The following is a 27,722-nucleotide window of genomic DNA, read 5'->3' as shown; positions in this document are numbered from 1 at the left end:
TGTGGCAGCCTGATTTCTCTGTCTGGGGTGCCCGGCTGCAGTGGGTGCCCTGTACCGGGGTAGTCTGACTACAGACTTGGTAGTCTTTGGTACTGAGTGCTCTGAATACTGCATCTTTTTCCCCTGACCAGGTGTGCATTCAGAGTGTTTCCCATTCCAGGGAAACTAATTGTGGATTTGCTTAAAGTAAGCCACTTCCCCTACTAACTCTGTGTCCATTAAAATTAGCCTTCCTCTCTAACACAGGTTTCCTCAAGCCAATATTTCATTTCTTTTTTTTAAAATTATTATTTCTAATCTGCCATTCATACCTTCTCCTCTGTTTGTCTGGGATGTTCAAGTTTCTGATTTTGTGTCTTTATAATTTAAACTTTTTAACAGTTCACCATTAAATTTCATTGTTTTTTTTTTTTTTTTAAACCCACCTTGCGGAGAAACTCTTCTTGCATTGAGTCCTATGCTGAGGTACTGATGTGAGGTGCTTCTTTCCCCTAATCCACAGTCTTCCTTCCTTAGATTTATTTAAAGCTATTCACAGAAGTTAAAGTTTAAAGAAAATAAGTTTTTACCACATGCAACACACTCTTTTTTAGCTTCACTCAGTATTGATTTTAAATGTCTATACAGTTTATTAACTTGAAAAAAAGTTAACAAAGCATAAAGTACATTGATAACTGCTCATACAAACATTATTCATAAATAAGAAATGTAAGTTGTAGTTTTACACTGCAGTAGGAAATATGTCAGGTAAACAATACTGCACACACCTCTATCATTCACTGGTTGGTTTCTGCCAGAATGTGCAAGGACATTTGGGTCTAATTACAATTTATCAGATGTTCATTGATGTTCATTTCTTGGTGTATGTAAATTACATCATCTGAAACTCTAGTTATTCATATTAAATAACTTCTTAAAAGTGAAGGCAACATTTCTCTAGGGCAAAATTAAAACATCTGGGTATGATATCATTCCCATGTCTCCTAGAAATTTTCATCAATCTCACAAGGATGGATTTTGTTCCAAGCTGGCAAATTTGGATTTAGCAGGAAGAGTGGGTCACTTGTACAATATTTCTTTGAGGAAATGACTGATTTGGAAATCTTGTACTCTCATAGTTATTAGTATTAATCACTGCTTATAAAGAGTATTGCCCAAAGCAGGTGTATTTAATAAACTTCAAATACACCTCTGTGGTGGTGTGAATTTCATCATATATACACAAATATTTTTGGTGCAACAAAATTGGTTTCATCTCCTCATAGTTATACATAAAAGAGCGATAATTTATGGAGATAAGAGTAAAGGAGTATTATTGAAAGATAGACACTTTTAAAATTAGCACAAATCAACAAAGAACTAATCTGAAAAATTACATTTGCATTTTTCTTAAAGAGCATATATTACATAAAAGTTTAATTTTTTTTTTTACTATAAGTGCTAAATGTTTCATTTCCTGAGATTTGTTGGAATTAATCAAAGGTCTTAAAGTATGCAAAGAGGAAAGAAATGTTTTCCCTCAATATCAGGCTGAACTGTGAATCAACAATCTCCATCAATTATTTTCTGTCATTTTTCCATGCATCAGATTTTTCATTTGTGATATAGTCACATTGAAATTTATTTCTTAACTACTCATCCTAAATTATGTTCAGCTTAAAGATGGCATGTAAGTAAAAATTACTAGTACTAAACCTTTGTCATTATTAAGTAGCTTTCTGCTTTTGAAGTGCAAACATAGAAAATGAGTTTTTTTACATCTGTTTTGATTTATATAACAATTCAAGTATCTCCTTTAAAAGGATTTTCTAAAAACTTTAATATTTATGAACCACAGATTTAAATAATATTTTCTGGAAGGCAGAATATTCCTTGAATATCCTTTGTTTTAATCCTGACTTACACTATACAGTTTAAAAACCTAGCTTTGGTTTGAATTGTACTTTTTAAAAGTTTATCATAAATTTTTATCCACAGACTCAGTTAATCATTTAGAAAAAAACCAACATCTGTTGTGTGAAGGAAAGCTTCAGACTATAACATTTCATTTAAAAAGCTATATTCAAATAAAGATGTGGTCTGAATGTAAGTCATTTGTACTTATTTTCAATTATGGCTGATAACTAAAATGTTCATTGGGTTTTGACATGAGATGGAGTTGTGTCATAGTCCTGAAAATGAATTCCTTTAGAAGTTGTGATCTTCATTATAGCGCCATTGAAAGCATCGTCTTCAATGAGTGTTAGTAATCCATTGGCAATCATTGATGGGCTAAAAATAAAGGAAATATTGGTATTATGAAACTGAAGAATGAGGTATATTGTCACTTCAAGTTATATCTTGAAAAAAGTCTATGACCTTGAAAGTATAATAAGAAAATATATATCATTAAATTATTGTTATCTCCAATTTTTATTAAATTAGATACTAACTAAATTATAAGATAAATTTAGTGGTAGATCCCATGCCTAATGTTTTGTAATTTGGGCAGGAACTATTTGTTGTCATTCTTTATATTGAGAAGATAATTAGTTTCTCATCTTTATCATATAAGTAGATCTTAGATTTATCAGATACAACTTTTTTTTTTTTTTAATCAGGAATGGAACCCCGAGGTGCTTTACCACTCAGCCATATCCCTATCCCTTTATATTCTATTTTTAAAATTTTGGGATAGGGTCCTGCTAAGTTGCTTAGGGCCTTACTAAGTTGCTGAGGCTGCCTTTGAACTTGTGTTTCTCCTGCTTCAGCCTGGTGAGTTGCTGGATTACAGGCTTGAGCCACCACACCAACAAGATACAAAATTTTTAAAGGGAAAATATGATGAATTATAGGTGGCATTTATTGAACATCTTATTTTTTACCATTTGCTAGCCATTTTAAGTAGCCTTCATTTATCATCTTATTGAAGTCTTTCCAAAGTCTCTAAATTTGTTTTAGCATTATCTGCATTTTACATGCCAGAATATTGAAGCATCTAGAGGTTTGATGGATAGATATGTTGATAGTCAGTGGAGGAGTCAGGATTTGATCCCAGTTCCAAGTGAAAGCTTCAGCCACTCTTACTCAGAAACAATTCACTGTGTGTGTGTGTGTGTGTGTGTGTGTGTGTGTGTGGTCATTTGTTTCTATGAAAATGTTTAATTATGTGACCATAAAAATTTCATAAGGGTTACACTTAAATATTGCCTAAAATTTAGGTAGACAAGGTATAATTTCAAGGCAAATTTCATAGTGTATAAACACATTCTATTCAAAAATTGAGAAAATTGTTTTCTTTCAAAGAGTTTGTCAACCCCAACTTTGAAGCTTGCAATAGTTTCTCAAATTTAAAAGCTTACTCTTCCCTGTTATTGCTTGTCTATATAGTATTTTGCTTCATTATTTAAAAGAAGAGAAATATAGTTTTACTTACTCCAGAATTCCATAGAATTTCATCAAGTCTTTGATGTGATCTTTATATTCTATGTATTGTCCCATGTTTTCTTCTTTTTCAATGGATTCAAGGATGGGCGTGTTGACAAAACCTGGACAAATGGCGTTCAGTCTCACACCACTGTTCATAAGGTTAGCAGCCATCTGCCAATTAGAAGCAGAAGCCAAACTGAAATTAAAGTTATTCAACATATTGATATAAAAATTGCTAATAAGATATCCTCTGACTTGTAACTACATAACAATGACTGGTAAGCAGAAAGACAAGAAAAGAACATATACCTAAGTACTGAATTCATTCCTGCAGATCTTACCTAATTGCTTTTTTTTAAAGGTAATATTACGGGACAACTCCTGAAAATACTTAATTCTCTAAGATGCTCTTATCTATTGAAGTCGAAAGAACCGGAAGCTAAGCAGCTGAGTCTTAGAATTGATATCTAAAGCTTTCTTTCAAGATTGTGGTTGTATAACAGAAAATATTTGCTTAGAAATACTTTTGTGGAAAATTTTAGGACCTTAACGGATTTTAAAGATACTTTACATAACTTGCACTATCTGGAAAACAAGTGGTATTTTTAGGTTAATATTTATTGGCATGATTTTCAACCTATTGATTTACCTGAGTCATTTGTAAAATAAAATAGTTTATTCTCATTATTTATTTGTGAATTCCATATTTGCACATTTGAACACTTGCTAAAATTGACTCATTATCCCAGTGAACAATACTTGTGGAGATTTTGTAGTCACCTGTGGACATCCTCGAAGCAGTTTAGGGTCACAAATGCATATATTCCTGCTAAGATTAAGATTCACCTTGCCCTGTTTTTCTTTTATGCCTTTTGTTGGTAATTATCCTATTAAAAATGGCCCTCAAGTACAGTACAGAAATGCAGTTTAGTGTTCCTGGGTAAAAAGGCTGTGGTATGCCTTAGAGAAAACTTGTGAGTTAAATAAAGTTCATTCAGGCATAAGTTATAAAAGATGTTAGCCATGAGTTCGGTGTTAATATAACATATAATAAGTAAGTTATATTTAAATAGAAATCATGTATAAAACTAGGTTATTATTGAGTGTTTGATAAAAATGTGACCACAGGCTTTCTGAAACTTAATCCTTTTTCTCCCCTAGAAGCAATGGTCCGAAGTCACTAATTCAGTTGACAAGCAACTTCACAGAATATAACTACTGCAAATAATGAGAATTGATTGCAAATGTTTCTGGTCTAAATGTGAAGTTTCTGATCTTTTAGATTTTCTTTGTTTTGTCGTACTGCATTTAAAAAAAAAAGGTTGAACTGAAGATTAAATCTTTGCAAACCCAATAATAATTTCTAATTCATTTAAATTAAAAGTGTGAGAACTGTTCATCTTTACCTTTGAGTGAACAATTAACTTTCATAAATTTTTTTTCTAGCATTTTTAATTTTGTTAACATTTTTCTTATCTTTCTGGCTCCTCTCTCACCTAGAGGCACCACCCAGAAACCTTGATTATTTTTCCCTCTGTTATGCTTGTGCTTTTTAATACATTTCCATTTTAAGAAAATCATTCCATAGGTGGAATGATTTTCTTAAAATGGAAACATAGTCTTATCACTCTTATGCATAAAAGATCCACCAGTAGCTCTACTCAAGAGTAAAATCCAAGCTCACACAGTCAGCTTTTAAGTCCTTTTTGGTCTGCTCTACTTACATCTCTGGGACTGTCTGATCCTAACATTCTCTTTCCTTTCTAGGCTTCATTCAAGCTGCCCTTATAAAAAGGCAAGCATTTTCACATTAGGCTATCAAAGCATGTGGTCAATTAGGTCTAAAATATGTTTCTAAGCTCTGAATACCCTTCACTGTAGGCCTCCAAGGCAATCCTGTCCTTGAGTACTCCATCAAGTAAATGCCTGATCCGATTCCTCCTTCATCCCCAAACATTATTTTCATCATATCTCCAGGGACAGGCAATGTCTTCATGTTCTACTTAAGAAGCTTGAATTTGGTAATGCTGGAATTTGGAGTTAATTTTGAAAAACAAACAGTATTTCTTCATTATTTATCCTTAAGGTATTTTTCAATAACATACCTATGTTTAGAATCTACTTCATTTTAAAACAATGTACCTTTTATTTAGTTTTCCACATGATCTGAAAACTATTTTCTTATATAATAAAAGTTGAAGTAAAATATTATGCTTTCATCTTTAATCTAGATGTACTGAATTCTTAATTTATTTTCCTCTACTTTATAAAGTCTGTGTTCATATAGATGTATAAAGAAAAATATCAACAACTAAACAAAATATAAAAAAGAAAAAGAGATATTGTTGTTATTGTGTCCTCACCGCTGCCGAACGTGTGAATCCAATTATGCCGTGCTTGGAGGCACAGTAGACAGGCTGCTGTGCAACAGGCATGAGTCCTGAAAAAGAGGAACGAGAGGCTTAAATAATTTGATTAAAGAATGAGACTATATCCAATAATGACTGTGCAAGTACACGTTTTATGGCCATTTCAGTTTAATTTGGAAAATACACTAAAATAAAACCTGGTGACTTTGTAAAACTCAATAGCCTTAGCACAGCTTCTCTCTGTGACCTCTGTGGTCCAGAATTTATGGTAGGTAAGTTACATCTTTGTGCAGCCAAGAGTGATAAGTAAGTTTTTCTGCTTCCCTGGCTTTCTGGAAGTCAAGGAAAATCAATTCCATTGAAAGCAGAGAATCATCTTTAAAGACAGTTAATTACCATCTAGTTTTCAGTTTTTAAGTCCAAATTTTCATAAAAGTATATATTCAACATTTTTTATTTTTTTGTGGATGGGATTGAATCCTGTAGGGAGGTCTACTTCTGAACTACATCCCCAACCCCTTTTATTTATTTATTTATTTATTTATTTATAGACAGGTCTCCCTAAATCCCCAAGGCTGGCTTTTAACTTGTGATTGTCCTGCTTCCTCTTGCCAAGTAGCTGGGATTACAGGTGTGTGTCACCACACCCAGCTATATTAAATGTTTTTAAGGCTTCCAAATAGTTGAAGGATTTTGAATTGCTTAAGAGGGACTTAGAGATTATAGTTCTTCATTATAAGTTAGTATGCACTTCCCTGTCACCAATTTGCCTCATGTGATCACATGTAATGCCTCTAAGAGTTTAGTAAAATTAAAAATAAACATCTTTTGATGTAGGTCTGTAGTATATGGGTAGGCTCTTGTTCCATGACTTAAGAGAAGAAGAAATAAAAATATATGTTCTTATTTTATTTCTTGTCATAATTATATAGTCAATAACAGAATATAGATTGTTAATTTTCCCCAGGTATATAATAGTAACTGATTAAATTCATGGTCTGGACAAAACCAAACAGTATTATTCCTGGTCTAGCCCAATCATTTAAAAGGAAACCAAAGGACAAAAACAAAACAAAACAAAACAAAAAAAAACACCCTATTTTACTGCAATAACTATCAAGCATACTTCTTATTTATTGTCAAGACAAACTATCAAATTTAACTTTAGAGTCAATTTTATATTTTAGTTTCTAGCTAATTTCTTAGATTAACTTGGCTTAACATTTCTTTTGTAATTTGTAATTTCTCTGAGTGGTCTCTGATGACTATATGGTATTAGTATCAAATGTCATGCTAATAATACTAAATTATTCTGCTGAGTGTGTTCATCTCCACCCAGCTAACTAGTTTCAGAACACCACCAATCAGTTGAGAGTGTTGTGCCAAAGTTCAGCAATAAATGCAGACCTTAACCACTCCCTGGGTGCCTTCCAGGTCTCAATTTATAAAGTATGTTTGCTCAAGAGCAGTTTAAATCCCTAAGGATGGTAGATCACATATGATGTGTCTACCCAGTGACCTCAAAGTACCATAACATGTTGGTTTTCTTGTTGGTGTTTTGGTTAAACAAAATGTGTATGTTAATTAGATTCATCAGTGTCAGCAAGAATTTATAATGTCTCCACAGGATTCAGAGGTATATTAAGAATATGAGATAAAGGAAATAATAGATATAGCCAAACGTTATTGATTTTTATTCTTATATATTAGTCCTTGCTTTACCCATTCCTTAAATGTTTGTGAATCAAACGTAGTGGTTGTAGACAGTGTTCACACACTGCAGGAACAGTGTGAACCTCAATGAGAGATAAACTAGTTGACAAAGTGGCAAAAAAACACAAGAACATTGTTCATAAATGTTATCAAAGATGGATTATGAACAAATTTTTATTACATATATGAAAATTATGAACTTCTGAACCCACGCTAGTTCAAGGAGTCTCAGAGGTGAAATAAATCAAACATTGCTTTGTTGCTTCTGGAAATAAGCAAACACAAAATATATAATACCTTTACTTTAAAGTAGAATTATAAATGCAACCAGAATGTGAAAGAACTTATTAGCATTTTTAAAATGGCACTTGGTTTTATGAATCTTGTAACATTCTAAAGACATTTTCATTACTTTTCTACAAAATGTTTCCCCTTGCATTGCTTTCAATTTCTAATATTAGATCAAAGCTTACAGAAACCAATTTTAGACATTTAGGAACAGCTTTCTTTTAAAAATTTTATAGCTTTATTGAAGTATAATTGACATACAAGAAAGCTACATATATTTAAAATGTGCAATCTGAAAAGTTTTGACATGTGCATACACCTGTGAAACCATTACAATAATCAAGATAACACATATTCACCTGAAAAGTTTCCTTGTACCTCTTGAGAATACCTTCCTTCTGCATTTCCATTTTACCCTACCCAACCACTGATATACTATGTTACCATGGTTCATATTTTCTAGAACTTATGTAAATGTAATTTTATAGTATAAGTTCTTTTTGGTTTAATTGTTTCTCTTACAACAATTTTGAGATTCATTCATGTTGTAGTGTGTATCAATAGCTTAGTATTATTCTGTTTTTCAATTATCACATTTAGTCAAGTTGTAGTTAATTTAGTTAAACAGAGTATTTTCCTTTAACATCCCAAACAGGTATATTTCATCAGGCTAAATAGGGAAAGAAAAGAGACTTTTTTTTTTCTTTTTCACAACAATTTTAGTTGGAAGTAGAAATTTTCCAGATATACAACATTTTCTTTTTTTTTTCTAAGAGAGAGAGAGAGAGAGAGAGAGAGAGAGAATTTTTAATATTTATTTTTTAGTTCTCGGTGGACACAACATCTTTGTTGGTATGTGGTGCTGAGGATCGAACCCGGGCCACACGCATGCCAGGCGAGCGCGCTACCACTTGAGCCACATCCCCAGCCCCCAACATTTTCTATCAGATCTCAAGATCAATTTTTTTCTTTCAAAGTGTATTTTTATTGTGGTTTATTTTTATTGGATAACCATACTTCCATTATTTATCTTAGACCCGAAACATCAGCATATATTATTGATCCTATGTGCTTCAAATAAAATTGTGTTCTGATGTTGGTAATAAGGCTCAGCACATAGAATTGTGCTGGATGGGCATGGTATGACTCTGGGGACATCTTTCATATGGTAGTTAGTGTAAATCATGCACCCTAAGGTTTCTAAAGTTCACAACCTACAGGATTACACAAGGCAGCTATCTCTAATAGAGGAGGATGACTGAACAGAGAGAAGGAGGAACAAGCAGAGGTAAGAAAAAAAAAAACAAGCTAAGTGCGATATCATAGAAATTAAGGATGAAAATATTTAAGAGGTTTAAAGTGGTCATTAGTATCAAGTGCAGAATCAAATGAGAATCATTCTCTTTGAATAGGCTTCAGAATTACCTGCCTAAAAATAATACCTCTTCTGGTCTTGTACCTTTATCCAGCTACCACCACATTTTTCTTTAAAGGAAAAAAATCCTCAAAAGTTATTATATTCATTGTGTCTTCTTTCCTTACCTCCAATTTATTCCACAACTCATTCTAATAAGGCTCTCTTTTGAACACTCAATAGACTATATATATATATATATATATATATATATATATATATATATATGTGTGTGTGTGTGTGTGTGTGTGTGTATGTGTATGTGTGTGTTTATACAACCACATATACATACATACATAGTTATTTCATCAGTTGGTGGTTTAGTGTATATATGTATATAAATGTACATAATATATAAATGTATATACATGGACATATGGTTATATATGTATATACACATATATACACACATTTGTATATATAAAGCACTTAAAATACCTCAGAATTACTTACATAATTATAAAGTATGTATACATATACACAAATACATATAAACATGTAACACATCCTCCCTCCCACAAGCCCCTGGCAACCACAGATCTTTTTATTATCTACTTAGGTTTGCCTTGTCCAAAATGTCATATAATTAAAATCATATGGTATGCAGCCTTTTTCAGATTGGCTTCTTTTACTTATTATTATGCACTTAAGATTCTTCCATGTCTTTTCATGATTTGATAGTTCATTTCTTTTTGGTGCTGAATGATATTTCATTGTCTGAATGTACTATGGTGTCTTTATCTACTGACTTACTGAAAGATGGATTGTTTGCTTCCAAGTTTTAATAATTATGAATAAAATTGCTTTAAACATCCATGTACAATTTTTTTTTTTTGTGGTACTGGGGATTTAACCCAAGGCCTTGTGCATGCAAGGCAAGCACTCTACCAACTAAGATATATCCCCAGCCCAATGTACAAGTTTTTGTGTGGACATAAATTTACAGTTCCTTTATTTAAATGCCAAGGAACACAACTGCTGGACTGCATTGTAGAAATAGTTTTGTAAGAAATTGCCGGGGCTGGGGATGTGGCTCAAGTGGTAGCGCGCTCGCCTGGCATGCGTGCGGCCCGGGTTTGAGCCTCAGCACCACATACAAACAAAGATGATGTGTCCGCTGAAAACTAAAAAATAAAAAATAAAAAAAAAAGAAATTGCCAAACTCTTTTCAAAAGTGGCTATACCATTTTGCATTCACACCAACCATGAATAAGAATCCTAATGCTTTACATCTTCATCAGCATTTGGGGTTCACAGTGTGTAAATTTGGCCATTTTAATTGTGTATAGGGTTATCTCATTGTTGTTTTAATTTCCAATTCCCTAGTGACATATGATGTTGAACACATTTTCATAGGATTGTTTGCCATCTGTATAGTATCTTTAATGAAGTGGCAATTACCCATTTTAATTGTTTTTTTTAAATTTCCTTTTGTTGAGTTTAAGGTTTTTATATATTGGACAACAGTCATTTATTGGATATGTCATGTCTTGGGTAAGCGTTTTCTCCTAGCCTGGTTCGTCTTTTTATTCTCTTGGTAAAAAGAAATTTTTTAATGACAAAACAGCATAAGAAATGATATTTTGATAAAATGGTAAATTCCTTTTATATGCATTTAGTTTACTAATGTTTTCATTATACCCTGTACTTGATGGCACTAACTATAGTACTGAAATGAAATCACTCCTATTAAAGTTTTGAATTCGCACAGATATAATTTAAGGAAAGAAAACTACCAGAAGACATGACAATAAGTAGTACAAATCTCACTCTCTAGAGCTAAAGACATAGTGAGAGGTTCGTTTCTATATTAGTCTAGTCTTAAAATTCTTTCTACCCATATTTGTAAAGAGACAACTTTAATCTCTATATCTCATAGAAGGTAAAAATCTTAAAAGATTTTATACAAAAACTGCAATCTCCTCAGAAAGACAACTACACTGAACATGCAAACATTTGCTTCCAAATTAATAGAAACCATGTGAAATGAACTATATAGAAATACTAAAAAAAAAATTCAACTTAGGAAAATAAATTGTGAATCTAAGGAAGCTGCTTATTGGAGCTCAGCAGCTGTGCTTTTTAAAAGCAGGAATAAAAATCTCCCACACTTTTTTGAAACCAAAAAAGAAGCTGCTTACCCATTTCTCTATTTTTATCCACCACTTCTCCAATATGAGGAGAAAGGGAGAACTAGTGGGAACTATTCACCTATGCGCATGAAGCTGGCCAAAGTAATGCTGGACTTCCTCATTATGTTATATTCCTCATAACAGAACTTCTGATCTGATGATACTTTTCCACTTCATTCTTAAATCATCCATAAAGTTAGGCTTTAAAGTGTGACAAAACACTAAACAGTACATAAACTTTCATAACCAGTATATCTTTCATAATAAAAGTCTTTCCAGAATGATAAATCTAATGGTACTTTCCAGTGATAATTCTCGAAAGTTGTTCCTAGTGTTCTTCCAAATTCCTCCTTCCTAAAATTTCAGTCATTGCCTGTGCTAATATCAGAGGAAACTGAGATGTCCTTTCTTAATCACTCAAAGAATACTAGAGGCTAGCTTCTTAAAGTTTGGTCCAGGTATCCGCATTACCTGGGAGCAGAATTTCAGGACCCACCTCAGTCCTAGTGAGAATCTGCATCTAACCAAGTCTCTGGGTAATGTTCATGCACATTAAAATTTAAGAAGCTCTGTTCTAGAAGACTATTTCCTAATAGGTCTTCATTTCTGATACTAAGAGAAGCTAAATATTTTATGCATACTTCAAAAGGCTTGTTAATAAATATTTAACCTTTATTACTAATTCTTCTAATATGTGTCTTCCTAATTATTAAAAGAGCAAAATGAACACCAGTCTCCATGGAATGGCATAGAGAACTAAGCCAGTACTAGCAGGAGTGGTGGCTCATATACTCCTGACAGTTGGCACCTGAGCAATTAAGACCCAGACAGTACTAGAGTAGTTCACCCATTCCATTTCATATGCTGAAATATAATGAAATAAAATCTCTTTTATTACCACTGTGCTTATTCTTATTATGCTTTTCAAGTTATGTGACCTATTCGGGATTAACCGTAAATCAGTCTATATTGTAGAAACTTAAAAAATAATTCAATGCACTATCATGTAAACAATAGTTTACCACAATGCTTGGATCTTGGCAGTTGGTAAATAAGTGTTAGGCCCCTATCATTATAAGGCGCAGCTGTGAAACCAATTTTTCTTTTTGCTTTTGGCCTGAAAATAAAGAAAAGTGATCAATGTTTTACTTTGCCTAGAATTTCTGGTTTGTTGGGACATTTCAGTGCAAATATTGTTTTTTAGCTGTTGGGATATTTCTAATATTTCCAAAGACCTTCCAAATTAAATAAGCTTCTATTCCAATAATGTATTCAAAACTGTTTAGTTTTGAAGTCTTGGAATTATATAATTCTTGGGATAGAAACTTGCCTAATTACCTTTATATCCTCATTTCCTTTAGGCAATTGTTAACATATATGTTAAACCTGAATTTTTAATTTTAATTAGTAACTTAGTTCTGTTTTAACATTATGTACAAGCTAATTATTTTATATAAAACTCATAATACAAGTGGACATGTCACTGGCTGTTATTTAGGCATGATAAAAAAAAATTCTATAATTTTCAAATCTTTTCTTGATTTGCTAATGTTTTAAATTCGGTGTAAATAATACCCTCATGGAATCTCCCACAAAATATCACTGAGTGACTTGTTTCTGAGACATAGTGAATGTTCCTAGGGTAAACTAAAGCTACTGAGGTAGCTGAGTATGTAGGCAGGTTTGAAAAGGACTGTTGGGTAAATTTCTTTTTCTGTGATAATTATGTTTCTTTCCTGTAGTTTGAAGCAACTAAATATGTAAGAAGCATATTTGACTTTTATGGGGTGTCTTAGAGGATAGTCATTATTTATCTGCATTAAACCAGACTTCATTCTTCTCTGTTGTTCCTTCCAACCTTTTTTTTTAATAGTTAAGGACAAATGTGACAAAAAAGAGTGCATGATTGTAAGTTGTAAACAACAATTCATATGTAAGAGTCCATGTGTTCAACAACAATGAAAACAGCTTCTGGACTCCAGACCTGAGCACAGTCATCCTCAGTATGCTGAAGAATCTCTCTCCACTTTACTAGTCTGTTTGTTAAATCCATTAATTGCATTTGAAACTCTGTCTGCGTCAGTAGCCTTTACTCATTAACTTCTCTGCCCAAACCAGTATGTCAACTTAGGTTTTACTACAACAGTGAAGGACTCTGCTGAATCAATCAAAGGGATCATGAGGATAGACCCTAGTAGAGCTGAATACTGCCAATGGCTATGCCTTCACTAGAGTGAGCAGAAAAAAAAATCAATAAAGAAGGAAGTTTTGGAAAACAGAAAACAAACATTATAAGAACTTTGGCTTTGATAATCCCTCAAAGATTGTTTTGGTCCTGTGGCCACTCCTATGTGCTGTGACTCAAGGGCATAAAATTGTTGATACCGTTTCTGAGAAAATGAGAAAGACTGAGGTGTCCTTTTCCCCTTCTTCTATTAATATTATAGTCTGAATATCACTATGGGAAGAACAGAGGTTATTGATTAATGGACAAGGTACAAGGCAATTTGTTTTATGACTCTTTGTGAGATGAAGGCACATTAGTGAAAGAGAGGTAGTAGGGATCCTACAGATTGGCCTCCAGTAACAAGGAAACAGAATATAGACAACAGAGGTGTGAAGTTGGCACTATGAAGGGAGGATGATAAGGACAAACTAAAAAAGATAACAAACCAAGCATTTTAGGGGGTTGCCTTGCATGTTGGGACACAAATTAGAGGAAGAACAAGTTTGGAACACTATAATATTAATTATCATAACAATGCCAGAAAGGTAATTTGAAACCAAAGCAATCTTATCATTGAATTTATACTAATTCATCATTTTATCTACATGAATAGAGAAAGACTCATACACACTTCCAAATATTGAGTCTGAGACAGTTAAGAAATTTAACTCCCAGAGGTGGGTAGTATGGTAAAGTAAACTTTTAGACAAGAAAGCAAAATGGACAATAAATCGTAAGCCTTAAATTGGTCTTTTCAATGCCATGTTTGAACTTTTCACTCTGGTAAATTCCTCAAATATTTGAAGGACTTTACAACGTATACACAATGGAACGAAAGCTTAAGATTTTATGGAAGGTTTAATCATGAGAACATGATTTAATCATGAGAACAATGGTACCCGGTTGCTATAGTTTGCATATTTAATGTTCCCCAAAGTTTCGTGTAGTAAAGGTTTGATCTCCAGGGTAGTGCTATTGGGAGGCAGGGAAAACTTTAGGAGGTAGGGCCATTTGGGAAGGTCTTTAGGCCATTGGGAGCATACCTTTGAATAGGATTGTGTTACTTCCAATCCTTTCTTTCTTTTGCTTCCTCGCTCAGGATATAATTGCTTTGATCTACCACACACTCGTGTTATGATGTGGTGTCCTTGTAAGAGGACCAAAGTCAAAGACTGGCTTAATTTGGACTGGATCTCTAGAACTTATCTCTTTATAAGTTACTTATTTCAGGTATTTCATGATAGTGCAAGAAAGCTAATACATAGGTAAATAGTAAGTGCTCAATAAATGTTAATTATTATCATATCTTTAAATATTTTCATTGTATAAAAGGCAGTAGTACTACATCGCGTCCTCCTATTATTCCTCTTTAAAGCAAGTAAGCCTCCTTGCATGGTGTAGAATCTTTCCCAGAGAGTCCTAAAATGATCCAATCCTGAAGCTTTCCAACTGTTCCCAAGAATATAATCAGTGCCTCCAGTGATATAAAAGCAAGGAGCTCTCTGTATAGTGTTCATGGCTCTCTAAGCTTTGCTAGCCCTCATAGCTTCATATAAGAATCCATAGAATTATCTTTGGATCCCAGTCCCCAGGTTTTTGTACATTTACATTTCCAAGAAAATATTAAATATTTCTTTTTAATTCTCCAATCATTTGTATGAATTTCTTATAATTTTAAAATAATTTTCTTTTAGAATAGTGTAAATTTAACTTTGAATTAGGGCTAAGCCAAGAAAGTGAAACTTCGTGTTCTCTAGAGCTCACATCTCTCAAGTATTGCTCATGCTCTTAACTTTTATTTGAAATGTTATAATTTATAAGTACGTGTCCTATTAGGAAAAGTAACCAGATTATCCAGAATGATTTATAGAATTATGTTTGCAATAGCTTTATGGATGTCATTTTGAGTTGAAGCAATAGAGAAAATGAGAAATTATTCTATTTTTTCAGAACTTGTAAAGGAGTTCTCTAAATGTTTCCTGGCAGCAGTGGCTTAAGGACCATCTGACAGTGATTTTTAGAGACATGAGGAACAATGCTGAGAACCAGACACTAATTTAGTCACAGGTACCTCCAAACTTGACTCCCCAAATACCACTGGGGCTTTAAGAGAACAGGGTGGGAGGCGGTGGAGAATTCCTACTCTGAAATCTCCACACTAACTGAAACCAAGCAGGCAATTTAAGAAAGCCTCTCTTTTTGGACATGAGTAGTTCATATTTGCTTTCTAATATTGATCAGGTTTCTTAAATTTAATAATTTCACTCAAACTCTTCAAGAATCATTAATGATCTTTTCCTAGAGTTTTAAAAGTAAAGTCACTTAGCTAAGTTGCTCCAAAGATTTCTGTTAGCAATTTATAATTGCCATTAAGGAATACGATATCAGCTGATATTAAATCATAGTGTTCTTGGGTGAAATATTGTCTTGGATTGCTTGCAGGCATCAATCCATCAATATTCTGTGTGACAGATGATCAACACTCCACTGAAATAATTTGTTTTTTTCCTTTGCACATAGCTAGAATATACGGCCCAAAATGTGATCCGTGAGATCAAGTTCATAACTGGAACATGAGCAGAAGTGAAGTTTGCCATTTCTGGGCTACAGGTTTTAAAAGAGTAACTACACCTCCTCCATGTTATTTTCCTCTTTCTGCTAGAGAGAAAGGACTCCACCAATTTCAGAATACCCTGGAAGGCTCAATGTTGAAGATGTAGACCTGTCACCCAAGTTTCACAAATGACTACATAGAGTGCCCTGCAACAAGGATCTTGTCATGGGCTTTTACATGGGAGAGAAGTAAGCACATACAATATATAAACTCTGATATGTTTGGGGTCTATTTATTAGAGAAGTTTAGCACATCACTAAATATATAATATTTTATAATTATATACTTTTACTAAAATAACAGAATAGAGATAGTTTAACTTCATTTCAGTACTTTCTACTTTGTCAAAGTGACTTTTACTTGCCTTATTGCTTAGGAGTATCACCATATCCTTTAAAAAATAGTAAATCTGGGGAAAATTTATAATTTAAAAAAATACAGTGCTAAAATGAAATAAAAATATGCAACTTAAAATAAGCATATAGTTCAAATACTTACTATTATGCTGTAGAAATATCCGTAGAAATATAAAAATACAAAAATTTAAAGTCTTAATTTCAAACCTGAGTTAATAAATATACTTTAAAGATCTACTTGCATAGTCAAATTAGCAATAAGAAAACATAACTCTTAATATAATTATCCTTACCTGCTAAAGATGACATATTGATAATGATGCCACCTTCACCTCCATTTTGCTTACTCATGTAATCCAAACCAAGATAGGTTCCACTGATAACAGAAACCTAATCAAGAGGGATAAAAGGAAAAAGCATTATAGCCACTAGCCTTTATTGTATACAAAGTTGTTATTTTTTCATTCATCCAGTGAGGTTTCTGCAAGTGCTGTCAATAAAAGAGGTTCTGTTTATTTGTTTTAAAGGTACTTATTGATCCTGGATTCCCTCTTTTGTTTGCCTAACAGTTTTGTAGTCCGTCATGTTTCTACAGAACTTTATTTCACTTAGTTGCCCAATATGAAATTTTATTAGAAAGATTGGATTCAATAGGGTTTTGTAACTTTAACTCAATTTCAGTATCTTTTGAGAATTCTATGCCTTCTTTTTCTTTTCTTAATAGTGGCTACAAAATTTATTTACCTTCTCTCTCTTTGGTTCTCATATCCAAGTATGAGATATGCCCATTCATCTGCACATTCAATTCTCTTGGACCTTAGAATATAGGATAGTGGCTACTCTTGATTTACTATAATTTTCATTTTCTCCTCTTTTCTTTTGAATAAAATCCCATTTGTTCTTGTATCTACATTGTCTTCATGTACAGTAGGAGGAGTTGGCACTGGAGCACATGTCTATAACTTGATTGCAAGTTTGAGGTTGGCCTCAGCAACTTAGCAAGATCCTATCTCAAAATAAAATAAAGGTCTGGGGATGTAGCTTAGTAGTAGAACACCCCTGGGTTCAATCCCAGTACTATCACCACTACAACAACATAACAGCAACACCCCAAAACAGTAGAAGATGATCTCTCCAGCTTCAGTGTATAAGCTGATTAATCTAATGCAGTCACAGAAGTTCCATTCTCCCTGACAATTGCTGGTTTGAGACAGCGTATAACCCAATTCTCAACAGAGAGACTTGAGTGGCTGTCAACTGGAGGTGGGGATGGGAGAGAGGTGGTGGTGAAGGATAGGATGCTGTGGAGAAATTTTTTGTTGTTCTTAAAATTGGGAAGAAATAGTTACATTACTCCCTATGCATTGCTTGTATATGTGTGATGAATGGAACAGACAGTCATACTGCAAGCATCAGGAAAAAGAAGCTAAGATAAAAGATGGCAGGTGGGTGAGAAGAAAAGACACTGGGTCCTAACAATATCACTGATGTTCAGTATCAAATAATCCTGAACTCTTGGGTTGTGTGAAATCATATCATTGTTTTGTCTAGTTTGAGCAGAGAGTTTCTGTTACTTGGACACATGGTCTTCAGTATTGTTTATACTTAATTTTATTCAACACTGCTTATAGCTATCTTTTTGGTAGTTTACTAATTAGCTACTTACCTCCACATGTAGGAATTCTTCCTGCTTTTATTCTACTATTTAAGAATTCACTACTACCAGAAATGACCTGTGATTTAAAACTGATATTTGAAGCCTTATTTTATTTTATTTTTTTAGATTTAGGAATCCTTCTGTCTTCAAGCTCAGACTTTTAAAAAGTGAAAATTCTCTTTGACATCTCAATTTCTATTTTTCCGTCCTTTACAATACTTCAAAGAAAATGATTTAGTAGGTAATGAGTCTGAAACTGAGGGCACGTATTTATGTTTACCTTCTTTTTATTTTAAAAGGTTCTTTTGGAGTTTTCTTGACAAGTATTCAGAAATGCCTCTCCTTCCTAAAAGTAGTTCTAGAACAGAAAACCCAATTGAAGATTCTATTCACTTAAGCCATGTGTCAGTTTGAGATGAAGTGGGCTTAGGGAAGATGAATAAAATCTTTCACATGATTCCTTTGAACAGTAAATAGAAAGCAAAGTTTATATAAGAAGGAAAAAATATAGATGGCTAAAATTACTGAAGTCAGATTCTGTTAGTTTCTGCCCAAGTCTTCAGCATGTCTGAACAGAATTTCTGTTTACATGCATTGGCACTAGGCTTTTATTACCAAGTATTCACAGCCTTACTCCATGATTTTGTGTTTTCAACATAAAAATGCAGCCAGATAAAAAAATCTGGAAAGATTTAAACTTTATTTTACATTTTTTTGAAACAGAATTTATTTTTACCTCTTTGATAGAGGAGAACAAGGGACTATTTTTCTCTTATCATTTGAAGAACTGGATCTACAAGGCAGGTCTAAATCTTTGGTTGTGATATTTTTCACCTCTTTTTGTTTACAATAACACTCTTTTCTCCTACCCCAGATCATACACATGTACACACACGCACACACATGCACATGTGTGCACACACACAAGGAATTGTTAGAACACCATAGAATAAAATATTTTTGTTAAGAAATGGTTTCTTTTGTCACCTTGTGCAATGTTTATATATCATATAGATTGGGTCATTACAATATCACACATCTAGAAAAAAATTACAGTCATTTTCAAATACAAACACACAAAGTAACTTGAATCTATGACATCATTTTAGTCCACTTTGTGAAGGTAGTTAAAATTCTGCACTTGACTCTTAAAGAAAATATTATATTTAATTTCACATAGAGAGTAAAAAATTCTTTAATTATTGGCAAAACAATTAAATCAACATGTTTACTCTATGCTTTTGGTTAATGAGATAACTTTTAGCTGTAATACTGAAATTTAATTGCTTTGAATTCCAAATCTTGTTTTTCCCCACTAACTATAGCATTCTATAAATTAAAATCACTCTCATAAATTCCCTTACACTGGGAATAATTTTCTAGTAGTAAAGATAAGTGGCCAAATGGTAACAGACTATTTATTGAACTCTCTTATCAAGTATCATGTCTTCCTGTGATACACAGATGTGCTCATGGGCACGTGTGTGTGCATACACACACACACACACTTTTTTTTCCACTACTGATATTTTTAATCTGTCATTTCTTCATTTCCATTTCCCCTATCTCATCTCCTTCCACTGCGTAGTTCCTCTTAGTTTATTTATAATTTTGTACTGTACTGCACTTGGAAAATATTCAGAAATCTAAATCATGTGACTTTGATTTTCAGAATCCTTGTATTTTGTCCAGTCCAGTTCTCAAACAATATTAATAAAGATGATCATTATTTCCTGAAAACCCTTTTCATCCTTTTTTTTACTGTTCAAATTTTCCCATTTCTTTCTTATTTTAGCAGTAAACTTTACTTTGTTCCTTCTTGCTACTTATAATTTAGCAAACTTGTCCCAAGATAGGTCAAATGCATATTTCAATATTACAGAGTAGCAATGGCAGGAAATAAATACTAATTTAATTTGCAATCAACTGTGTCAAGAAAAGGGAACAGCACATGTAAAAATAATGTTCCTATCCATTTCCTCAACTACTCATTAGAGGAGAGCAGAGGAAGCTCTCATAAAACTCAGATAGTGAGAAAATGTATGTTTTCATATTTGAAGGAACACAATTTGCTGAATAAATATTATGCAGTAGCATGGTGCTACATGCTTCACAAAAACTATGTCTATTTAAGCTTAGCCATCTTCAGAGGTAAGGAGCTTATCTTCCCCCTTTTACAAACTGGGGAATTCTATATCAGAGAAATTAAGTAACAGTTTATAAATTGTAGGTTCAGGACTGAACTTTAGTTTTGACTAATTCCAAATTCATATCTTTTCCACAGCAAATCTTTAAGCAAAACTAGTTTAGTTTGGGGGGCATGGGGAATCACCAGCAACAGCCATTTATTTTGTTTAATTTTTACTTGGATATGCTAAAGTACTCAATATATGTTCATTATAGGTCCAGACTAGATTATAATTTCCACCTGAATGGGGCTGAATTATTTTGTTTCATTAAAGTTTCAAAAAGTTAAAAATTACATTATAGAATTACAATATTACACAATCACCAAAACTCAAAGTTAATTTTACCTCTGCCAGAGTGACTTTTAATAGGTTTGCAAAGGCTCATTTTTTTTTCCTGAACATTCCTTGAGAGTTCTGACAGTTATAAAGAACACCGCTGCTTCTAGCTTCAGACTGAGGAGGAAGCATAGAACAGTCTAGTGAAACAAGACTGGGAAGAGGTTTAGTGTATCTTTCTTGTGGGAAGAGTAGCAGAATGAAGAATAAGGAAGGGGTAAGTTTGGTAAGTAATGAAAGTGGAAGGACAGATGACACTGTTTGGCAGCACTGATCTATTAGGAAATCACCTAAATATTGTACTAAAACAGGGAAATGAATATCCATGCACATAAGATATATAATGGCCATTTATCTAATAAATAGTAATTGAACTTCTACTCTGTGAGGACACAAAACAATAGTTCTTTACCTTATAAGAGTTTGTGGTTTACTAGCATAAATTACATATGTATTAAAAGAATTTTAATAAAATTTGTAAATTTTATTAACATATATAAATGTTAAAAAAATTTGTCCCATGGGATCATAGAAATATGTTGTATAAGATTTCAGGAGAGGGAGAGATATGGAGTAGGGGGGTATAGCTCAATGTTAGTATGTTTAACATATTCAATTCCCTGGATTCCATCTTCCACTAAAAAAAAAAAAAAGCCGTGGAAAGATATGAGGAAAACTCCATGTTATGCTCAGATATGGGAATTAACATGGAAAAACATGCAAAAGAACATACATGAACATAAGACCAGGGAGGCAAAAACATACAAGCAAAGATTACATGACTACACACAAATGTTTGTGTTACTCTGAGATAATAAAGTTGAAAAAAAGAAGGATTCTTTAGACTCTGATTTATGTTGGCAATGGTTGTATGTAGCAGGGGAAGTAACAAATTTTGAAGCTATGAGTAGTAAAGGTTATGCCTTGTTGTAAGTAAAATTAACTAAATGCCATCAATTCCTAAAGTTAAGCAAAGAACTTGTCTATGTCAGCAGAGTCCCAAGGAAATTTGGGACTAGCTTAATTTCGATGGGGAAGAATCCAGGAGAGTTAGTGGTAGCCAAAGAGATCACAATAAAAATTCCTGGTCTGTAAGAATTTCCTATTTACAGATGATGTAGGTACTTTCCAGCTTAGAGCAGGTGCTTATTCATTCTTACAGACTTCATTAGAGAAAATACACTCTCTTAGCTGGATGAATACAAATCATTTGAACCCAGATCTTTGTGATAACTGCCTCACTATTTTCATGTTTCTCTTTTTAACTCTCATCATTGCACACTGTTTTTGACTCAGAAAAAAAAAAACCCAGGAGGTATTCATTATGAATGCACTGTAAATAGGATCTTTATACTCTGATAACCTCTATTTAGAATAATATATGTAGTGATTACTGATAAAACTATTAAAAGTATAAGTAGTAAGGCTGAAGGGAGAATAATATTGCATATTTTTTTTGTGATTTTTCACTGGGATAGCTAGATTTAAAAAAATTCTTGTCATTTTATGTGGTTTGGGAAAATGACATAAGTTTATAAATCATTATTTAAAATTGCTGTGGTTCTTAACTGGCTATATATCCAAAATTTTTGTTTTATCAGGAAGCAAAGGATGTGAAGAATTATGGTTTTTAATGAGCCAGGGGTAGCAATTAAAGATTTAAAAAGTATGATACTTTTACCAACAGAAAGTGATTAAAGCTATCCATTGGATTTAGGAAAGAAATGAAAACATTAAAAAAGTACATATTAAAGTACAAAAGAGAAAAGTGAAAACAAATATAAATGGCTTAAATTCACAAACATAAAAATTCATTCCTAGATGCAATTTAAAAAATAAGATCTCACAATATAATAGCAGCAAGAGACAGATGTAATATAAATGTTACTTTTATCTGCAAAATAAAGGAATATTAAAAGAGATATTTAACCAAATGTGAATCAAAAGGAAATCATGAGATACTAAATTTTACATCTGGAAATATAGAACAGATGTAAAATATTAGACAGCAAATTGAGGTATAACCTTTTAAACACAAATCAAAGATTAATAAATTATAATCACTAGCAATTAGCAATTTAGGCTCTGTATATTATGAGTTTTTATAATATATAGAGTCTAAACTGACAGAATTACTTAAAGAAGTAGGCAAACTGACATTTGTCATTTGAAATATTTGTTCAGAGACTGACAGATCCAGGAGATAAAAATTAGCCAAAGCATAGTTGAACCAAATAGAAACATTATACAAAAAGAAAATTATTAGTTACTATTATTTACAAGCAGAGATATAAATATTAAATTAAATATAAACTAATAAAATTGTTAGTTTGCAAGTTGTTTCTGTAAAGCATCAAGTAGTAAATATTTTAGTCCTTACAAATCATAGGTCTCTGTCTTAATACTCAACTCTTCCATTAAAGGATGAAAGTAGCCATTGACAATACATAACCCAAATAACTGTGTCTGTGTTCCAATTAAACTTTATAGATGCTGAAATTTGAATTTCATATGCTCATGTATTTCATATTATTATTTTTAACCATTTTAAAATCATTTTTCTCTTGAAGGTCATATAAAAACAAGATGGCAGGCCATTTTGAGTTGTTGATTGGAGTATACCAACCCCTGAGTTAGACCAGCAACTTTATTTTTTCCTATTTCCTGCTAATATTTTGAGACAAACATATTTTCTTAATTATGCCTCTAATGTCTTCCTATTTGTAAAAGGAAGCTTTCTGTAACTTCCAATTTTCTATGTTGCAGGTCATTGTTTTGTTTCTCTGAATGTAACATGTTTTATTTTGTCTACAAGCATCATTTCATTAAATAGTTTCAGGCAATCAACATGGCTAAGATAGCTTACCAAATTAATCTGCAGAGTTTTTTCCCAGTTTTTCTCATTATTCACTCCAGCATTATTGACCAAAATGTCCAATCTTCCAAAATGGTCTACGACTTTTCTGAAAGTATCTAAAAAAAGATATAGATATTTTTTATTTTCCATATACACATTTAAATCAGACCCAATGCCATGAAATGAATTTTTCATTTATCCACCCTCATAAAAAATTATACTCATAAGCTATGACTTAATTCCTTGTTGGTTTTATGATAGACAGACCAGCAGTATCAGTTAGCTTTACCTGGAAGTTTGTTAGAAATGCAGAATTTTGTGGACACCATATACCTACTGAGTCAGTATTTTACTTTAACATATTCTTAGATGAATTATATGCACACTAAAATTCTATAAGTGGTAACTTAATGGAGTAAGTTTTAGAGAATCAAGCATCCTAAGCTAGGAACTCTTTGAAGTCAGTTTTGACAGATAGCATCGATGTATTCCTAAGAAGTTATTGCAGCTCCATGGCATAGACTATAATAGACATCCTTTTAAAATAAGGCATATTACATTTATAATACGTTATATTAATACCAGTTTTCTTATTTTCCAAATCCATTATGATAGTTTTAGGGAGTTTTGATATCCTAGTAAATGAAAGTGTCCTTCTCATTCAGTTGATTCCATTAGGTTAATAAAACCTCCACCATGCATACTGTTTAAGTTTTTCTTTCTCATTTTAATACTACTTTATATTATTAGTTTGTATAAAAGCATATGTAACCAGGGTAAATCTGCATAGATTCTAAGGCCTGAATGCTACTCATTACATCATCTAAACAAATATTCCAATTCTTGAAAAAGCTCTTTACCAGTCCAAACTAGGCTTTACCACCTTAGTACTGAGAAATTCATTATTTCTCAAAGCAGACTTTTATGTAGCTCTATTGATTTAAACTGCCTCTGTAGGCCTCCTACCATTCATTCTAGTTCCATTACTTGAGACTATAGATGACATTTGTGGTTGTTCTTCTCATATGTCTAGACTAACATATGAGTTCCTTTCAAAAAGTAGATCATCACAAGCTTTATTTTGATTGAAACCAATTCTTAGAATTAACAAACATTTGGGAAGACATGGGTCAGTCAATAAATATGAATAAATTACTTTGCAAGTTATTTGCTAAAGACATTGTAGACTTCTAATACAAGCCCTTTTATACTCACTAAACTAGAATGGAAAACAACAACAAAAATAAATAAAAACTTTTTCATAGAACTTCAACTGTTTCTTAAGACCTCAAATTAGATTCAGAAGAGGTCATCCAGGAAATATTATTTCTTTATCTTCCCCCTTTCTTGCTAAGTATGTTCTATTCTTTGTTATTCTACAGACACAGCCCCACTTTATGGGAAATTAGGTTGTTAATGTGTGTGTCCATTTTTCCTTAATTTGCTTTCTTCATTCTAGTCTCCAGTGCATTCCTTATACTCTGCTTTCCCCAATGTATAATTCATCATATTATTTCTGACATCACACTGAGTTCTGGGCTCAAGTGACTTATATTTTATATGCTATGGTACTTACTCTTTATAATTTACCTAAACTCTGTGTTGCAATCTGTTAATTTATAAAATAAGTTATGTTTATATCAATTCCCAACATTTTCAGCTCTGCATTTAAACATTTTAATGTGTCTAAACAGTTTTAAAAGCTGTAGGCAATATTAAGTTTTGAAAAGACTCAGTGCCATAATTTCCTTTGATACAAATAAATGATCATGTCCAGACAACATGTAGATTTCTTGGTACAAACATGCCTCCTCCAGTCAATTATTATGTCGTTTCCTCCTCAATCATTTATCCTGAAGGCATGTATTTACAGCCTAGGGACTAGTTTTAAATACTGGGAAACAAAACAATTGAGGTTAAACATAATGTGTGAAACCACATAACTTGAGACAGAAATGGCTTTCAGATTATCTATATTGTTTCCTATTCTATCAGCATGAATGCTGGGATTTGACATGACTCTATCCTTGAATCAAAATATAATGTGCAATCAGCACAATTATCTTCTGGCAAAATATGTTCTACTAGCACTGTGTTTATAGACCTGTTCTACTCATGCTTGTAATCTATATTATAGGTCTTTATTATTATTTTCATATTTTGATGATAAAATTTCCTTTAAAACTATTTTCCTTAACTTTAGGTACACTTTCTTTAACACACCAGTCCATTTCCATTCTTATAGAATATACCAAAATTTAAAAAGGAATTCACTCTTTGATGTTCCTTTTAATAGGAGCATGAATGAATTTTCTGGAAGCTTTCTGACCACTGGATTAAAAATATGCCTAGTAATTGCTCAGTATCTTTAAATAAAACTTTGTGAAATAAAAATATTTTATCTTTCTATTTTTTTCCTCCAGGAATTTTTTTTTCATGCAAATCTAGCATTCTATACAATGGAAGCTGTTTGTTAAGTGTCCATACTAATATTATCCCTGATATTTCACAAATAGATAAACAGAAAACATTGACGAAAAGCTGATAGAGACCTTTCTTCTGCAACTCTAACATTGTGTTGTTATTAGTAAGTACCACTTCATTAGGGTAGGGGGACAAAATGCCTGGTTAAAAGCATCTAGCACATCTGTGACCATGATTCTAGAATTTGTGTTCTAATAGGTTTAAAGAAAAAAAAAAGTGACATTTGATTGTCATTGAACTTCACATCTTCCAGCTCTCTAAGAGAAGTTGTTTGCCACAGTTCCTGATTTTAACTTCGAAATTCTGTCTGCAATTTCAATTATTTAATAATTACTGTAGCAGAGCTGTGTTTGGATATACAAAGAAGTTTTGATTACATTATGCGCTGCCAAATGTCTAAACTAAAAAGATTTCTCAAGCCGTTTTGCCTTTCCTTGGTTTTTATGGCTATTGGGTTGTCAATAGGAAACATAACAGTCTAACCCGCATTTTGGAGCTTGCTGCACGAGGTAGCCAGACGGGCTGGCCCTCTGCCTTGGCTGGCTCTCTTGCCCGCGGTGCCTTCAGGTTGTTGCTTGTTCAGGGAGTGTTCCCAGTTGATGGATTGATTTCCCTGACTTACCTCTCAGTTGTTCCTGGTCAGCCACATCACACTTGATGAAGAGAGTCTTCTGAGGTTCAAACTGCTCGTCTAGGGCAGCTTTACACTCCATACCTGCTTCAAGATTCCAATCCACCAGCGCTACCTATAAACAAGAGGAGAGGCATCAAGGTCCTGCGCAGCTCATGAAATAGACCAAACAATAAATAAATAAGACGCTCCTCTCTTAGACCTGAAATAAGGCAGTTAAAGTTCGGATTCTCTACTGGTAGCTTTCGAGGTCTGCTCAAGGGTCTCAGCCTGAGCAGCTTTTGGAAATGGCAAGGCATGCACGCCCGGTGCGCCTCGCGATCTTCCCTGGCGCCCCCCAGGCGGTGGGCGAACCTTGGAGTGGGCAGAGAAGTTTCAGCGGCCGGGAGCTGCGCTTACCTTGGCGCCCTTGTGCAGCAGCGCCTCTGCAAAGGCTCTGCCTATTCCCTGCGCTGCACCGGTCACCAGCGCCACTTTGCCGTTCACATGCATGGTGTGGTCGCAGCTGCAGCCGGCGGTGGGCGAGCTCTGTGTCTCTGCGCGGCCGCAGCTTTTATGGCCCCCTGCGCGCTCGCGTGCTGCCTGGCCCCGCGGTCTCCTGCCAGTGGGCGGGGATGAAACTGTCAAGCCAGTGCCGGGGAACCCGCACTGTGTCACCTGCCCCTGAGCACTCCCGGGCTCCGAGCTTTGTGATCTTTTCCCTCCAGACTTGCAGACTCCGCTGATCCTGGGTCAGAGCCTCCCCCCAGCCTCTGCACGAGTGGAGGAAGAGCAGAAAAGTTCTTTCTCAAAGAGAGTTTCCTTCAGTGTCCTAAAGACCAACCCCAGAGAAGAGAGAGCTAGACTTGGGAGCTTAAATTACTCTCTCCGGCCTCCCAACAAACAAAAACAAGCAGAAGAGCAAAATTTTGCTCTTTTGTCTCTTATGTTTTTGTGTGAGTTCCGTTTCATGACCATTAGGGTGGAGGTGAGGGAAAGAAAACATAACTAACAACGTGGTTTTTATTTTTTTTTTTTTACTTGCGTTTTTGACAATTTGTGCAGATA

The 27,722-nt window shown here is 33.5% G+C and overlaps 1 protein-coding gene across 1 annotated transcript; it reads right to left on the bottom strand.

Annotated features, from left to right (window-relative positions):
- Positions 1 to 591: 591 nt before the first annotated feature.
- HPGD (15-hydroxyprostaglandin dehydrogenase) lies at positions 592 to 27,418 on the bottom strand. Its single transcript, XM_081269288.1, has 7 exons — positions 27,075 to 27,418; positions 26,667 to 26,790; positions 23,570 to 23,676; positions 16,815 to 16,911; positions 5,772 to 5,848; positions 3,416 to 3,579; positions 592 to 2,271 (listed from the first exon to the last, which is right to left on the bottom strand). Exons 1-7 carry the CDS (start codon positions 27,165 to 27,167, stop codon positions 2,133 to 2,135), a joined length of 801 nt encoding a protein of 266 aa, XP_081125414.1. The 5' UTR covers positions 27,168 to 27,418; the 3' UTR covers positions 592 to 2,132.
- Positions 27,419 to 27,722: the final 304 nt, after the last annotated feature.

Source organism: Spermophilus citellus (assembly GCF_964194105.1).
Source record: "Spermophilus citellus genome assembly, chromosome: 16".
In the NCBI taxonomy this organism is placed as follows: domain Eukaryota; kingdom Metazoa; phylum Chordata; class Mammalia; order Rodentia; family Sciuridae; genus Spermophilus; species Spermophilus citellus.
Note: the sequence above shows the minus strand (reverse complement) of the source record. Positions and strands in the feature narration are given on the sequence as shown.

Bases quoted from the DNA above. Each gene is read 5' to 3' on its own strand.
- HPGD (XM_081269288.1), bottom strand. From the start codon at position 27,167: ATGCATGTGAACGGCAAAGTGGCGCTGGTGACCGGTGCAGCGCAGGGA. The intron at 23,677-26,666 runs GTAAGTCAGGGA...ATCTTTTTTTAG, and splicing joins TGACCAGGAACAACTGAGAG to ATACTTTCAGAAAAGTCGTA. The intron at 5,849-16,814 runs GTAAGGATAATT...CCTCTTTTTCAG, and splicing joins CAATATGTCATCTTTAGCAG to GACTCATGCCTGTTGCACAG.